An 18,674-nucleotide genomic window follows, 5' to 3' on the forward strand; every position below is an offset into this window, starting at 1 on the left:
ACAAAATGGAATAGATACAAGGTGCCTATCAGCTGTTACTTGGATAGTACAGAAACTGACTACATGATATTAGCTCTATTTCTCTGGATGGAAGTTCAGAGAAGAATGGGGGCAACACTGAAGAGAAAAACAAACTGTAGACAATGATAAAAGGACCCAGGCCCATTAACCTCCATCTCCATAAGAATTCCAAAGCAAATATCACCTATATGTCTTTTTTTTAATTGACGCATAGTTGACATATTAGTTTCACATGTACAACATAGTGATTCAACATTTATATATATTATGCAACGATCACCATGATAAATCTAGCTACCATCTGTCACCAAAGTTGTTATAATATTAACTGTATTCCCCATGCTGTATATTGCAGTATGCTGTCTTATTTATAACTGGACATTTGTACCTTTTAATCCCCTCTCCCTGTTTGGCTTTCTCCCTACCCTCCTCTCCTCTGGCAACCACCAGATTGTTCTCTGTATCTGAGTCTGTTTTAGTTTTGTTTATCCTTTGTTTTACTTTCTTACATTCCATGCACAAGTGAGATCATATGGTATTTGTCTTTCTCTGCCTGACTTATTTCACTTAGCAGAATATCCTCTAGGTGCATCCACGCCATTGCAAATGACAAGATCACCTGCATGTCCGGACTTGGAAGAACAATGTTTACTAATTCATACAGTAATGTATAAGCAAATAGAAGAAAAAGAAAAAAAACTGATACAAAGACACAAAACTAAAATTTATTTCAATTCTGTTTCCTGTTACCATTAGTGAGGTGAGAAATGAGCCTATACATAGAACCGAATAGAAGGCATCTTTGAAAATCCACATTCTTGGCTTAGTTAACATTTGTGTCTCCTTCTACCATAAAAAGATGCAGGCTGAATGATTAGAATGGGAAAAAAAATAACTTTATTAAAACTGCAAGACCACTATTCTCAGTAAATAATAGATTTATCATTTTGAAATTCTAGATACTTTAGATGATTCAAGTTTCCATTAACAGTTTTCCATTAATGGGAAATGAAATAACTTATATAATCTTTAAAAATGACATTAAAAAATGATTTTTTGAGATAGCTACTGAAATAAAGACAATGAAGTTGCATCTATTGACAAATAAATGGAGATGCTGCAAAGTCCTTTCTTTCCCAACTATACACAAAAATAAAGTTCTTTTTCCAGTACAATATTTTAATTAAATCCATCCTTCTTGGAATTAGAAGTAAATAAAAATGAGATTAACAGATTCTATTATTTTTAAAAAATCCAATACACTGTGGACATTTTCAGGTCAAGCAAGTATCACAACATCAATAGCTACATCCCCCAAATGTGAAAGACAGCAATAAAGTAATGCACGTGGAGGGCTGTAGCCAGTGATATTGATGAATCAGTATCCTGCATCATGAGGACAACTAGACAATCCAATAATCCAAAGTCAAGTCTTAGATTTCTCTCTCTCAACATCTCTTAACATTGATTAGGCAATCAATTTTGTCTTAAAATGCAATGGCATCTCTTCACAGTTTTGAATGTTTTTGAGTCATAGGCTATATCCAGGTTAGGATAATGCAAGCTGAAGAACTCAGTCCCTGCCATTAGGGAGTATGTAAGCAACAGGTCATCTTTTACTTATAGCACAACTAGGACACTAAGTCATTATCAGAAAATGAGCAGCTTTTTGCTTTAACATATTACTGTCCAATCTCAAAAATCAATCTAAGATTGTTTTTCTCATCAATTGCTTTATAACTGATATATCAACTCTGAAATGATAGTCTGATTTTGCTATAAATGTGAAACAAATACAAATCTCTTTGATTTCCATAAATCTCTTGATTTCCATAGTATACCTAGGGTGTAATACCAGGGGAAAAAAAGAATCACAAGAAAAGAGTAATTAAAAATAAAACACTTTAGCAAGAACAAGAGTTAGCTAATCTTTAACATTCTGGAACTTCTTTTTGTCTCTTTTTTGAGTATCCTCACTTCTTTTTCAGTAGCTTTCTCTCTCAACCATCATAACCATGTTGCCCTAAGAGCCTTCCCAGTTTTGAATCCTCCGAGCTCTGTATTTCCTCCCCTCCCTTCTGGGGGCCTGCCATAGCAGCTTTCTGGCAAGTAGCTGGTCATGCATTCACTGGGCACTTACTATTTTGCCCAGTGGCACAAATGGCCAAGCTACCAAAAAAAAAAAAAAAAGAAAGAAAGAAAGAAAAAAAAAGGAAATTATTTTGAAACAGGTTGCCTGATACTTGCTAAAATGGAACTTAAAGTCATGAGCCCAGCAATATATATACTATAAATCACTTTACTCCGATTCATTTTTAAAAGTTCTATACCTATGGTGAATACTGTGAAGTGTGTAAACCTGGTGATTCACAGACCTTACCCCTGGGGTTAATAATACAATACATGTTAATAAAAAAATTTAAAAAAAAATTCCTATTATTTTTTAACACAAGTGTATCAATGTGACATCAGATTCTTTTGGAAAGAGAATGAATTATGATACTATGGAAATTTGATTGAAGAATCAAATGTAGAGGCTTATGACTTCAAGAGTCTTATCAAGTAGGAATATTCTTATTGACCCATTAAGGTCCAGAAATTGCTTGAAAACATGTTTAAGGATACTTCTGAAAATCTGAAATTATAGGGAATCACCTTTTTTTTCCCCCAGAAATACTACAGAATTTTGGAGTGTTTGTATCAATTGAAATTTGTACAATTTAATTTGTCCAATTTGCAAATATGTGGAGCCACCAGAACTCGTGGTATTATAACACTACAAAATACAATGGAATGTTAGAGGCATGGTAATTAGGTTTGCTTTCCTCTTGCTGAGTTTTACACAGCAACAGATTTTCCTTAAAATTATGGGTTATACAACTTTTCTCGCGGAAGTCAGTCTCATAACATGGATGAACATGAGTCTAAGTTGTGTGAAATACTGATTTATCTACCCAAACTAATCATTTTTAAAATGACATCTTCAAAGTGTCCATTTTATATAGGAAAAAGTTATTATACCACACAATCCCAATTTTACATGAAAAATGATAAATAAAAAAGATTAGAAACATTTCAAATTAAGTAGTTATACATAGATGTACAATTAAAGGTGACTTTAAGTCATCTTTTTTAAACCAACATTTTCCAAATTGATTCCAATTACCATGAATCACTTTCAGAAACAGAAAAATGTATGTTATTTAAAAAAAAATTCTGGAAGAAAATCACATTTTGATTTAATGGACTAATATGACATTCAGGCATGGTCATGAATTCTTCAAATGGATAGCACCCTGTAGACATGAATGGAAAAATATTACTCTGAAAAACTCACGGTTAAGATATTTGTGGGGCAATATAATAAGAGATACCTAATGATGCCCATCCATCGTCAGTACCTGTAAATACATCAGAGGGACAAATAAGGCATGATTAGAGGGTGACCCATCTAAAGGTAACCCCCAACTAATTCAACAAGACTTTGAACTTGACACTGATTAAGACCTTAAGTAAACTTAACAGCATGCTACAATCTCAATTTGTTTCCCAGATACACCAACCGCTACCCTTAAGCCAGTCACCTGGAACAAAACTCAATTTCTCCTTTTCTCTCATTCTACCAAACCCCACATTAGATTAGTCAATAATCCATTAATCCCATCTCATTCAGACTACTCCACAAAATACATTTGAATTATTATAGTTCCTGAAATCTGAATGTGCCTTATATAAACTGTAATTGCAGCACTAATACATTGTTTACCTTCTCTGTTAAAAACTTCCATTACATTGATGGTGTATATAACAATTAATAGCATCTCGGTATCAATGAAATGCAACAGGTATATATTGCTATTTGTGTGTATATCTATACATTTAAAACTAATATTATTTTATTATTTTTGTGTATTTATTCTCCAATATACTGAGTAACAAATGTCTTCTAATTTATTGACACTTTTCGGACCTCAATAAACATCTTTCCAATGCTCTATTTTTTTCCTTAGTAAATTGGAAATCTGTATTTGGGGCAAAATTATACACAATACTCCGGGAAAAGGTGGGTATGAAGACATAGAGACAAAGGGAATTTAGGCACATCTATTTCTTTATTAAACATCATCATTTTGCAGAGAAGATTTAAGGAACATTAAATTATGTGTAAATTTATTGATCTCTCTTTCATGTGTCTGTTCGCCATCTGGATGTCTTCTTTGCAGAAATGTCTGTTCATGTCCTCTGCCCATTTCTTGATTGGATTATTTGTTCTTTGGGTGTTGAGTTTGCTAAGTTCTCTATAGATTCTGGACACTAGTCCTTTATCTGATATGTCGTTTGCAAATATCTTCTCCCATTCTGTCAGTTGTCTTTTGATTTTGTTAACTGTTTCCTTTGCTGTGCAAAAGCTTTTGATCTTGATGAAATCCCAATAGTTCATTTTTTCCCTTGCTTCCCTTGCCTTTTGCGTTGTTCCTAGGAAGATGTTGCTGCGGCAGAGGTCGAAGAGGTTGCTGCCCGTGTTCTCCTCAAGGATTTTGATGGATTCCTTTCGCACATTGAGGTCCTTCATCCATTTTGAGTCTATTTTCGTGTGTGGTGTAAGGAAATGGTCCAATTTCATTTTTCTGCATGTGGCTGTCCAATTTTCCCAGCACCATTTATTGAAGAGGCTGTCTTTTTTCCATTGGACATTCTTTCCTGCTTTGTCGAAGATTAGTTGACCATAGATTTGAGGGTCTATTTCTGGGCTCTCTATTCTGTTCCATTGATCTATGTGTCTGTTTTTGTGCCAGTACCATGCTGTCTTGATGATGACAGCTTTGTAATAGAGCTCCATATCACTCGGCATCAGGGAAATACAAATCAAAACCACAATGAGATATCACCTCACACCAGTCAGAATGGCTAAAATCAACAAGTCAGGAAATGACAGATGCTGGCGAGGATGCGGAGAAAGGGGAACCCTCCTACACTGTTGGTGGGAATGCAAGCTGGTGCAGCCACTCTGGAAAACAGCATGGAGGTTCCTCAAAATGTTGAAAATAGAACTGCCCTATGACCCAGCAATTGCACTATTGGGTATTTACCCTAAAGATACAAATGTAATGATCCAAAGGGGCACATGCACCCGAATGTTTATAGCAGCAATGTCCACAATAGCCAAACTATGGAAAGAACCTAGATGTCCATCAACAGATGAATGGATCAAGAAGATGTGGTATATATACACAATGGAATACTATGCAGCCATCAAAAGAAATAAAATCTTGCCATTTGCAACAACATGGATGGAACTAGAGCATATCGTGCTTAGCGAAATAAGTCAAGCAGAGAAAGACAACTATCATATGATCTCCCTGATATGAGGAAGTGGTGATGCAATATGGAGGCTTAAGTGGGTAGGAGAAGAATAAATGAAACAAGATGGGATTGGGAGGGAGACAAACCATAAGTGACTCTTAATCTCACAAAACAAACTGAGCGTTGCTGGGGGGAGGGGGTTTGGGAGAAGGGGGTGGGATTATGGACATTGGGGAGGGCATGTGCTTTGGTGAGTGCTGTGAAGTGTATAAACCTGGTGATTCACAGACCTGTACCCCTGGGGATAAAAATATATGTTTATAAAAAATAAAAAATTAAAAAAAATTTATTGATCTCTCTTGGCCTTTATTGTTCTAAGTAAGGAAGAGTTTGGGGCTAATCAGTACCTTTAGGGATTGATATAAGTAATCTGTGCCTTAATAGTTCTAAGGGTATCAATGTCTTCATAAAAAAATTCCACCAGTTCATATAACATTTTAAAACAGTAAAGTAGAGATGTTGCAGGAGCTCTTTTAAAATTTTACAGTTCTGTGAGTCTACTGCATTAACTACATACACATTCTAGAAAAAAGGAAGTGAAAGATATACTTTTCTTACTAAGATTTTATAATAAAAATGTGAATTACTCTCAATAGGTAATTTATACATAATTGAATTAAAAGAAACATGGTTCAAGATCACACTTGATAAAATTTGAGGCAGATGTCTTCCAACTGTCATTGCATTTAGCTAAGAAAGGTGTCCAGCAGCTAAGAGTGAGTACTAAAGATCTTGTGGCCTTACTTAGCATCTGTGTTACTTTTAGCAAATTAATTAGCCTCTCTGTCCCTCATTTTCATCCTTTGTAGACTAGGGATAAGACAAACCCCTTTAGAAAACTTCTGTGAGGATTAAATGAAATAACCCAGCAAACCATTGCTTTTAAGTATTCAATGAATCTTGGTTATATTACTCTTGATACTATTATTATCCAGCAATGTTATAAAGTAGGCTCAAATATCAGGTAATCAGTGGATACTATTACCTGAAACAGTAGCAGAAGATACTATTTGCAATGCATATATCTAGAATGTTCATCTTAAAAATTATAAATTCTCTGGGGATTTTTAGAATGGTAATGGCAGTATTTCCCAAAGCATGTTCTATGGGAATAATAGTGGCTAAGTAGCCACAACTGCATGGAACACTAAAACTAAAGGATGACAGTTTCCATTTTTTTTCATTTATTTTTTATTTTAATTCCACTATACCTCATATACTGTGTTCTATTAATTTCAGGTGTACATTATAGTGATTTGACACTTCCATATTTCACCTAGTGCTCATTACAGCAACTTGACTCCTGAACACCGATCAACTATTTCATCCACTCCCCACCCATTCCCCTTTTGGTAACCATCAGTTCTCTATAGTTAAGAGTTGGGTTTTTGGTTTGTCCGTTTTTTTCCTTTGTTCATTTGTTTTGTTTCTTAACTTCTACATATGAGTGAAATCATATGGTAGTTGTCTTTCTTTGACTGGCTTATTTCACTCAGTATTATGTTCTGTAGCGCCACCCATGTCATTGCAGATGGCAAGATTTCATTTTTATGGGTGAATAATGGGGTGTGTGTGTGTGTGTGTGTGTGTATTTTTTTTTTTTTTACTTCTTCTTTATCCTTTCATCTATCAGTGGACACTGGGCTGCTTCCATAATTTGACTGCTGTAAATAAAGCTGCAATAAACATAAGGGTGCAAGTATCCCTTGAGTTCGTATTTTTGCATTTGGGGGATAAATACCCAGGAGTGTGATTACTGGGTCATAAGGTAGCTCCATTTTTAGTTTTTGAAGAAACTCCATGTTCTATTCCACAGTGATTGTACCAGTTTGCATTCCCATCAACAGTGCAAGAGGGTTCCTTTTATCTCACTGCAGTTATGACTTGCATTTCTCTGATGATAAGTGTTGCTGAGCATCTTTTCATGGGGCTGTTTGGCCATCTGTATGTCTTCTTTAGAGATATGTCTGTTCATGCCTTCTGCCTATTTTTAATTGGATTATTTGTTTTTTGGGTATTGAGTTGTAGGAGTTCTCTATATATTTTGATACCCTTTATCAGATATGCCATTTGCAAATATCTTCTCCCATTCAGTAGGTGGCCTTTTACTTTTGTTGACTGTTCCTTTGTTGTGCAGAAGCTTCTTATTTTGTCCCAATAGCTGATTTTTGCTTTTGTTTCCCTTGCCTCCAGGCATGTATCCACTAAGAAGTTACTACAGCTGATGTCAAAATGGTTACTGTCCCTGCTCTTCTCTAGGATTTTTATGATTTCAAGTTTCATATTTAGGTCTTTAATCTAGTTTGAGTTTATTTTTGTGTATGGTGAAAGAAAATGGTCTCGTTTTATCCTTTTGCAGGTAGCTGTCCAGTTTTCCCAACACCATTTGTTGAAAAGACTTTTTCCCACTGCATATTTTTCTTGCTTTGTTGTAGATTAATTGACCATATAAATACAGCTTTATTTCTGGATTTTCTATTTTTATTTTGTTTCATTAATCTATGTGTCTATTTTTGTGCCAGTACCATAGTGTTTTTGATTACTACAGCTTTCAGTATAACTTGAAGTCTGGAATTGTGATACCTTCAGTTTTGCTTTTCTTTTTCAAGGTTGCTTTGGCTATTTGCAGTCTTGTGGCTCCATACATATTTTAGGATCATTCATTGTAGCTCTGTGAAAAATGCTGTTAGTATTATGATAGGAATTTCATTAAATCTATAGGTTGCTCTTAGTAATATAGACATTTTCACAATAATTGTTCTTTCAATCCACAAGCATGGAGTGTCTCTCCATTTCTTTGTGTCTTCTTCAATTTCTTTATCAATGTTTTATAGTTTTCAGAGTACAAATTTTTCAGATGCTTTCTATTTGTTTTTGTTGCTGCTATTGTGAATATCAATTCAAGAAAGGTATAGAGTGTACTCCTATCTTGGAAACTAAATCTACACATTTTAATATATTAAAGGATAATGAGATGCCCACAGCAAAGACACCTGGTTTCTTAGCTTCTTTCAGCATCCTTAAACTTATTTAACCATGGAATTCTTTGATCATGTATACCTAATTAACTTCTTGACTTACACACTCTCTAAGACACTACTCTCTGGAGTCTTAACAACAACCATGTAGGTAACAAACAATGAAGTGGACAAGATACAGAAAGAAAAATAAAGATGTAGACAGGGTACCATGGTGGATTTTTTGTTTTGTTTTCTAGGCACAGCAAAAGGAATGCAGTAGGACAAGCTGGATTATAATTTGATAGTGCCCAGCCTGAGCATCAGGGAGACAAGGTATGCTGGTGAGGGCTATGCAAACTGGAGGACCTGCCCACTAACATGGACAGCTCATCATTTCCATTCAATTCTGCAGGCCCAAGGCAGCTAGATCTTGCCCATTTTCTTTTCCCTAAAATCCTTATGTTCACATAGAGTCACCATATAGATGTTTTTCATATTAGCATCTCAGATACTTCAATAGCCCATGTTTTACAGGGCCAATTAAATACTTCTATATGTTTGATAGAGTCCCCTGGCCAATGATTTGAGACTTCTAGCATATACTTCAGGACTCAAACTATTACCTTTTAATTCATATGAATCATTCAGGTAGTAGCTAAGTCTTTTGCCTCATAACAAGCCTAGCATGTTGAGGAAAGAATTATTATGCCCAGTTTCCTGATAAAGATGTCAAGTTATAGACAGGTGAGGAAACATGACCAAGTTAACAGATCTGGCAGGTAGAAGAGCCAGAGCCACACCTGGGCATTCCTGGGTGCATATCATTTACTGGTACACTTTCCATGTCCCGCATGTAGATCAACATTCATTCTTACATAAGATGTGGAATATGGGTGGGAAATATTGTCCCTGTTGCTTCTACTCACTTACTTGCCATTACTCAGAGGTAAGGTAACTTTGGTTAACTGACATTTATTTCTCTATAGATCAAGAACTGGCAAAATATGGTTCATGAACCAAATCTGGCTAACTGCCTGATTTGTAAAGCAAGCTTTGAAACAGCTTCACTCATCCATTTATACTTTATCCTGGCTACATTCATGCTCCTATGGCAGAACTGAATGGTTAGTGATGGAGACCATCTGACCACAATATCAAAAATATTTACTCTGTCCTGTACAGGACAAGTTTGCCAATTTCTGCTCTAGATATTTCAATCTTTGTACTTTGATACAAAATCAGACAATCTTAGTCCTTTGTCCTTAGAGATCTCTCTTTACAGACCCACATACAATAAGTTTTTACTGAGTTCCATGTTTCTATCACCCACAGGCTCACATTAAATGTAGATAATAAGAAAAATACCTAGAATGATTTGTACTGCATTCGCTGGAGGGGTATTGCTGAGGATGTTAAGCTCATCACAGGGCCCCTATGAAAACAAGAGATCTATAGCCGGAGTACAGTAAAAGGTCTTTTTTCTTTTCCTTATGAGAAATTAGCATTAATGGCATAATCACTTAAAATATTTCAATTTGTTTTCTGTTTCCTTTAAAAGCTAGAAATCTTAAAGCTAAAACTGCAATATGTTAACTTCCTTTGCTGACACACTTTCCAGCTTATAATTTACCTTGGTTTCATTTTAGCTCGCTCATGTTGTCTCCCTTTTCCCTGTTTTCTTTATTCACTTTATATTGTTGCAACGTTATTTTTATATATATAATTTTATATAAATATATAAAATAAATTTTATATATAATTTTATATAGTTTTATATTAAATATAAAATATAAATATTTTATATTTATATTGTTGCAACATTATTTTAGCCATATCTCATTTCTTTTTAATGAAGATTGGACAAAAATAAGTGAGAGTATCAGTTATATAGAAGAAAAAAAAAAAACCATGAAAGAAAAGATGCTTGTACCTTCAGCCCCTGTCACAGGAATCTATTCCTATGATTGCATCACACCCTCTCCCTGGGGTTCAGTTTAAACCTCTGGCAAATAAGAAGGAAAAATAATACTCTGACCTTACAAAGACCTTATATTTTTAAAAAAATGACTGTAGTTATGTATAGTAGGGCTGTATCTTGAGGAGAAAGAAAACCACATTCCCATAGTTAGTCAGAATACCTCCTAAAGTATGGGTAGCTTGTCCTGATAGTTTTAAGGATTTTTAATACAGAGATCCAGTGACATTTAGGACAGAGTACATACTGGAATGGCAGCTTTTTATGGCAATGCAACATAAAGAGGAAGGGGGGAATGTCAATATAGAATTATAGTGATGTTACTAAAATTAAAGCAAAGTAAAACCCAGGCAGATGTTCAGGTCAACTCTCTGTCTTACTACCAAATACAATATGCAGGATGGTGCTGATCATTCTTTCCTACTACTTGCTTCCTGGGCAACCTGAAGTGTTGAGAGAGATGTTATCACAGAGATGCCCTACAAGGGACTACTTCAACTTTTGCTAACATATAAGTAATTGGGGGACACCAGTCAGCTGGCTGGCTCAGTCAGTGACCTGTGGGACTCTTCATCTCAGGGTTATGGATTTGAGCCCCACATCAGGTACAGAGATGACTTAGAAAAATAAAATCTTAAAAAAAATAAGTAATCAGTATTGGTATAGTTCATTCTATAAGCCTCACGATGGCAAATACATTGACATTAATTTTTCCACTATACCTAACTGGATAATTTTTCTATGAAATGTTTTTCTACCTTAACCAAAACTGAATTTACTTCTAATCCAATATTGGAAAAAACACAACTGACTCACTCCTCCTGAGTCTCCCACCCTGTATTATAATGGAAAGGTAAAAAATTAGGAAAATAAATAGTTCAAACCCAGAAAGCATTTCATACCTACTCACTTTAAGAAATGAAACAGTGTCATAAGTGATAATTAAGTAGTAGTAACTAATAATATTAAATAGTACTGAGATATTTATCATTTTCTTTTAGTCCTATGTTCAAACATAGGCATATAACTGCTGTGGTTACATGTGGCTGGGATTGTATGTCCACAATACCCAAACTGTGGGGGAAGCCCAGATGCCCATCAACAGATGAATGGTTAAAAAAGATGTGTGTGTGTGTGTGTGTGTGTGTGCATGTATGTGTGTGTGTGTGTGTGTGTGTGTGTGTGTGTCTGTGTGATGGAATATTACTAAGTCATCAAAAGAAAGAAGTCTTATCATTTACATGGACATGGATGGAACTACAGGTTACTATGCTGAGTGAAATAAGTCAAGCAGAGAAAGGCAAATATATGGTTTCACTTTTATGTGGAATATAAGAAACAGCACAGAGGATCATAGGGAAAGGGAGGGAAAACCAAGTGAGAAGAAATCAGAAAGGGAGACAAACCATGAGAGACTCTTGACTTTGGGGGGAAATAAAACACAAAAAACAAAACTGAGGGTTGCAGAAGGGGAGATGGGTGGGGGAATGGGGTAACTGGGTGACGGGCATGAAGGAGGCACGTGATGTGATGAGCATGGGGTGTTATACTTAATGGATGAACTACTGAGTTCTGTATCCGAAACTAATGGTGTACTATGTATTGGCTAATTGAATCTAAATTTAAAAAACCACCAAACTTACAAGTTACCCCATGTTTGATGTTAAGAATATCTGCTTCACAGCTACTTCTTGAAGTGCTACTTCTCATTCTTCACTGAAATTACTTAAGCTCAAATCCAGCTTTCTACTAGACATTAACAATGTCTAGTAGACAAAAAGTATGCATTTGACTGTATTTTTACAGCAAAGATTTTAGGGTTCTTCATGAGGGAGCCTGAACTAAAGTTAAAACATCCTTAATTCAGCTATTTTTAAATGGTGATGCTCTTTAATCACAGAGGTTACAGCAGGTCACATTTGTCAACATTACAAATATTACATAGGCAGCTCAGAAGCTCGCTGTTTCCAAGAGAGTCTAGTATAACGTCAAGGAAGATCTCGTCATAATACAGACAGAATGTGCTGACAAAATCCATGCGGAGAAGGTACAAAAAGGGCACGAACTACTTTACAACACGGCCAGCGGGATTTCTTAGTGCAAACTTGCTGATGGCATTGTAGATGGGGCATTAAAAAATACATGGTTTTCTCTAACTACTCTTTATATAATCTCCATTTTCTCACTAAAAGAAAAAAAAGGCCTCTGTGCAACAAGAAGAATATTTTTCCTGGATAACGGATAACAGTCTGACAAGAATTTCATCACTGATCTGAAAGAGTTAACCTGTATAAGGAATTATTTAAGGAAAACATACAGCTATCCTAACTGTAACAAAAATATGATTTTTGTATAAAAATGCATTTGATTTTCCACAGAAAAGTATGTGCTTTCCAAAATGTATTTTTACGTCAATTTGAGATAGTTGAAAAATACACAGCTTAAGACACCTAAAATACCTTAAGACTCTGCTATTAAAAATAAGATGTTGAGGGGCCCTTGGGTGGCTCAATCGGTGAAACGCTTGCTTTTGGCTCAGGTCATGATTCCAGGGCCCTGGAATTGAGCCCCACATCAAGACCCTCTCACTTCAGCTGCTTGTGCTCTTTCTCTGTCAAATAAATAAATGAATCTTAAAAAAGGTAAAACAAAACAAAACAAAACAAGAAGTTGTGAATATAGGTTTTAGTTACTATATATCATTAATATAAGCTAAACTTTTTTCATATTTTGAACATTTCTGAAATCAGGATGGGTCTTTTTAAAAGAATTTATTTGAAAGTGAGTGAGAGAGAGAGGGAGCGCACAGGTACACATGCACCCCAGAATGAGTAGGGGGAGGGGCAGAGGGAGAAGTAGACAGAGGAGCAAGGATTCCGATATGGGGCTGGATTCCAGGACCCTGAGATCAAATCTGAGCTGAAAGGAGACACTTAACTTTAACTGGCTGAGTCACACAGGGGCCCCGAAATCGGGATAGGTCTTAAAAATGAAGGCATGTCATAGTTTTAATAGCAATGTGCTACATAAAATAATGGTTTATCTTATAATTGATAGTTTCTTAGAATCTGTAAAATACAAGCTTCCACCATAAAGTTAACTCCAATTTATTCATTTTCAAAAACTGTAAAGGATTATGTTGCTGATGAAGCAGTACTATGAGTCATTAAAATAGAAAAAAATTAATGCTGTCAAGAAGGGGTATCTCTACCTTTTCTCATTACTATTGCTCAAAGAGGAATATTAAATGTCACTCAATTGTTTTTCTTCAACTTCTATTTTCTCAAGCGAGAGATTTGAAAATGTCTGTTTGGCAACACCATGATTATGTGATACTGTTTGAAATTCTCACATAATCCCTGTCTCTTGTCCTTTGATAGACTGTGTAGAATATGTAAAGGAATACAGTATTTAAATATTACTTATCTATGCTAATAACATGAAACTGTCATCCTTATTTTGAATGCTATTATTTAATGCAGATTAAAATAAATTATGTTTCTGGAATACTGTTTCTAAAAAGTTTTATTGGGAAACATTATTAATAACCTAATTGACAAATCCTTGCTTTTCTATCCATGGACACCACTGAGTAAACATCATGAAAGTCTCCCCTCCCACCACCTTTACATCTAAGTCAGAGCCTCCCAACAAGCCTGAAGAGCTGCAGAAGCTCTTCATCAGAGGTTTGAACTTTGACACAACTGCTGAGAGTCTGAAGAGGTATTTCGAGCAATGAGGAACACTTATGGGCTGCGTGGTAATGTGATCTCCAAAAACCAAGAGCTCCAAAGCTCTTGGGGTTTCACATATGCCACTGTGGAGGATGTGAATGCACGAACATAAGGCCAGGCACGGTGGATGGAAGAGTTGTGGAACCAAGAAGGGCTGTCTCCAGAGAAGAGTCTAAAAGACCTGGCATCCACTTAACTGTAAAAAAAGATTATTGTTGGTGGCATTAAAGAAGACACTGAAGAAGATCATCTAAGAGATTAGATTGAACAGTATGGGAAAATTGAAGTGATTGAAATCATGACTGATTGAGGCAGTTTTAAGAGAGGCTTTGGTTTTGTAACATTTGATGACCATAACTATAGACATGGCTGTCATTCAGAAATACCATACTGTGAATGGCCACAACCATGAAATAAGGAAAGTCCTACCTAAGCAAGAGATGGCTAGTGCTTCATCCAGCCAGGGAGGTCAAAGTGGTTCTGAAAACTTTGGTGGTGGTCATGGAGGTGGTTTGGGCAGGAGTGATGACTTAGGTCATGAAGAAAACTTCAGTGGATGAGATGGCTTTGGTGGCAGTTGAGGAGGTGGTGGATACGGTGGCAGTGGGGATGGCTATAATGGATTTGGTAATGATGGAAACAACTTTGAAAGTGGCGGAAGCTTTAATAATTCTGGTAACTACAACAATTAGTCTTCAAATTTTGGACCCATGGAAGGATTAAATTTTGGAAGCAGAAGCTCTGAGCCCTATGGTGGTAGAGGCCAACACTTTGCCAAACCAGGAAACCAAGGTAGCAATGATGGTTCCAGCAGCAGCAATAGTGATGGTAGTGGCCGAATGTTTTCATTGCTGCTAGGAAACAAAGCTTAGCAGGAAAGAAGAACCAGAGAAGTGACAGGGTACAACTGATTTGTGAACTCAGCCAAGCATAGTGGGGACACAGTCAAGCTCCTACAAAGAAGACATGTTTTAGACAATTCTCATGTGTATGGACAAAAAACTCAAAGGCCGTATTTGTGAGTAACTGTATATAACAGGTTATTTTAGTTTCTGTTGTGTGGAAAGTGTAAAGCATTCTAACAAAGGGTTTTAATGTAGATTTTTTTTTTTTTTTTACCCATGCTGTTGATTGCTAAATGTAATAGTCTGTTCATGATGCTGAATAAATTGTGTCTTTTAAAAACAAACAAAAATAATTGACAGGCCCTTATTTAGTATGCAAGTCAACTAGATTCATTAAATTCTGTATATATGGTCCAATGTAAAATCATGATATCCTTGGTGCATTTAGTGTGTTAGACCTAAATTCAAATCCAGAATTTCCTTTTTCTTATTAAATTAATTCTTATCAATGTCCCCTTAACACCTTAACTGTGTTGATCATCCGGTTAGGCAACACTGGGTACAGTCCATCGCTCTCTCTATTGAAGACTCCTTTCTTGGGTTTAGGAGTGCCACAATTTTCATACACGTTCTCCTTCCTCTCTGGTTGCTTCATCTCATCTTCAGTCTTTCCTACTTTTTTTTAATAGATCTGATTGTGGAGGACTCTGGTGCTCAGTACTTAGAATTCAACTCTGTTCCATTTGTATGTAGTCTATAAATGATGTCATCAAACTTTATGAATTTGGTCATCTATATGTTGATGACTTCCAAATAAATATTTCCCCTGAACTTAAACTCTTATGGTCAACTTTCTACTTGACATCGCTGGTTGACCTTCTCTAATAGGAATATCAACATATTCTATACTAGATTTTGCATATTCCTTCCCTTCTTCCCATCTTCTCCTAGTACAGTAATTCTCTTCCCAGCTAATGAACAATACAGCTTCAGTTAATTGAATCCAAAATCCTTCAGCTCATCTTTTACTCTACTCTTCCTCTCATAACCATACCCTAACCATGAAGAAATCCTATCCTCTCTTTCATTTAAAAAAATTCAGAAAATTTAAATTAAAACCCCAATCAAATTCTACTCTATACATGTTACAATTGCAAAAATTAAGAAGACAATAAAAAACATATAAAGAATGTGAAGCAACTAGAAATCTGATGTATTGCTGATGAGAGAGTAAATGTTAAAGCATTTTGAAAAACTGGAAGATTCTTAAAATGTTAAATATAAACCTAGGCTGTATGCAATGATATTCCCAGTATTTATCCAAAAGAAAGAAAAACACATCCACAAAAATAATTGTACAAGAACATTTGTGGCAGCTTTATTCATGGTAAATATAACTATGAACAACCTAAATGCCTACTAAATGGAAAATGAATAACCAAATTGTGATTTAATCCATGCATTGGGATATTACTCAGCAATAAAAAAATAGAACTATTGGTATCCACAAAAATATAGATGAATCTCAAATACATGATGTTAAAAAAAGCCAGAAATAAGAGAATAAACACACACACACACACACACACACACACACACACAAATGGACAGAACTAGTCTATAGGGAAAGAAACCATAACACTGGTTGCTTAAGGTCGTATAAGGATTGACAGGAAAGGGGGAAGAGGAAATTTTGCAGGCACAGTAAACTACTATAAGTTGATGGGGTATTTGCTTGCAGAAGTGTATATACTTGTCAAAACTCACCAAATTATACAATTAAGATTTATATATCATACCATATGTAAATTTTACCTCAATAATGAATATCCAGAAATTGAGCATAATTACTTCTAGCATACCCTCTTGCCTGAATTATTACAGTAGATCTCTGTGCTTCTATAACATATTTTTCCTCTACTGTTTTCTATCAGTCAACCAGAATCATACTCTTTAAAAAACAAGTCAAGTCATAGAACACCTCTGATCCAAATACTCCAATGACTCTCTCTCAGAAGTAAAGTCAACATCTCTTAATGATTCACCAGGTTCTGCAAAATCTGATTCCATGCCATACCTCTCTGATCTCGCATCTAACTGGGTCCCTGTTTACTCAGCTCCAGTCACACTTGATGTTTCTTGCCTCAGACCTTTGCACTTGCTACTCCCTCTCCTCTGCCCCATATATCCAAGTAATATACTCTGTTACCTGTGAAGTCTTTGTCACATGCCACCTACTCAGTGAGGCAAGTCTACATAAAATTGTACACTAAGCATTTTCTATCCCACTTCTTTCTTTCAATTTTTGCACAGTACCTGAAATAATGAACAAATAAACTATTAACACATTTTGGGATTTGTTTTTTTGGTAGAACTTGTCCCACATTTTAATATAAAAATGTATGCACACAATGACATTTTTGCATTTTGTTCATGCTATATTGCCTAAAATAGTGCCTGACATAATAGAAAGTACTCAGGAAATATGAATTAGTGCATAAATGAATAGATTATAAATATGATTACTCTTTCTCCAATGTCCTCATTCTGTTATTTATTAAAACATTGAGGTGGACAGAGTGAAGGACAGTCATAAAACATATTACAAGAGAAATTCCTCTAGCTTTACTTAGAAAGAATAATCAACATTTGTATTAGATTTATTTGCCAAACTTAAATCATTCTGCCTTTCCTAGCATAACAAAATCAACCCTATAAATTTTTATCAAAGTAGGATTTTCATCATACATGAAAGTCAAGACCATTTATCAGTTGCTCTACTGATACCATTCATTGTGTTTATCTCAGTATTTCTTAGATACAAACCGTAAGTGGCTCAGTTGGTCTTTAATTAAAGCATGTTGCAATAATAGAGGCATTTCCCCAACAGCTAGGACAAGAAAAATCATGAAGTCTTAAAGAAAAGATTTTTCTCAAACAGTGTATTCAATTCTTCCATTCATCCCATCCTATGATCAAGCCACAGCAGACGGAAACCCTCAACCACACAATCATACAATAATTGTCGCTATCACTTGGCACCAGCATTACAGAGCAGGGAAACTCATATGAAATCTTGATGTAATCCATTGTTTGAACATATTTAAGAAGTACAGTACATTTGTTACTCAGGCTCAATACCATTTGATAGTCATGTCACATGTTCTGGTATCAAGTATTGCTCCTGATAATGAGTTTAACTTGGTGGTTAAGCGGAACGTGGTGGTTAAGCACATACTATCTGGGCTGGAATCCTATTTCCATTTGTACCATTTGTAGAATCTTGGGCAAATTACTTAACCTCCTCCTGCTTTAGTTTTCTCATTTATAAAAAATAAATTAAAATGATACCTTTCTCATAGGTTGCAGAGATGATAAAGTGAAGTAGTGAACCTAAAGTGTTCACTAGCATTTGCTATTATTGACTTATATATCATTGCAAAGGAAATAGCACAGTTATGTTTCTGTCCTCATAAATTCCCCTGTCCAGCCTGATGACTCAGCTTTAAATGATACTAAAATAGGAAAATGATGACAAATGCTGAGTATGTGTAAATTAAAAAACTTTTGATGTGGTTGGGTTTATATATTTGGTTGCCAATCTTGACACCAGAGGTTTGACTGTGAGCACCTGCTATCCTTCTTATCAAAAAGCAACAGTCTACCTTGTGACACAGATGTCCACATGCATCTCCAGAGATGAGAGATTCAAGACTCCAGCATACTTCTCTTTCTGTTCAACTAATTTGAACAGAATTATGATCTTGGTGATCAT

At 35.5% G+C, this 18,674-nt stretch overlaps 1 protein-coding gene across 5 annotated transcripts in view; it reads right to left on the reverse strand.

Moving 5' to 3' along the window:
- NKAIN2 (sodium/potassium transporting ATPase interacting 2) overlaps positions 1 to 18,674 on the reverse strand; it is a gene marked incomplete at its 3' end in the record, with an annotated part of 1,000,956 nt that overhangs the window by 674,289 nt on the left and 307,993 nt on the right. For 2 of the 5 annotated variants that reach the window (XR_014311535.1, XM_082729990.1), the window contains exon 2: positions 3,359 to 3,422. The exons of the other annotated variants lie outside the window; for them this stretch is intronic. Coding sequence is in view for 1 of the 2 variants with exons in the window: in XM_082729990.1 (XP_082586116.1) it covers positions 3,359 to 3,409 (51 nt within the window). The remainder of the gene's footprint in view (positions 1 to 3,358; positions 3,423 to 18,674) is intronic. 5 annotated transcript variants of the gene reach the window in all.

Source organism: Mustela nivalis (genome assembly GCF_964662115.1).
Source record: "Mustela nivalis genome assembly, chromosome: 5".
Lineage (NCBI taxonomy): Eukaryota > Metazoa > Chordata > Mammalia > Carnivora > Mustelidae > Mustela > Mustela nivalis.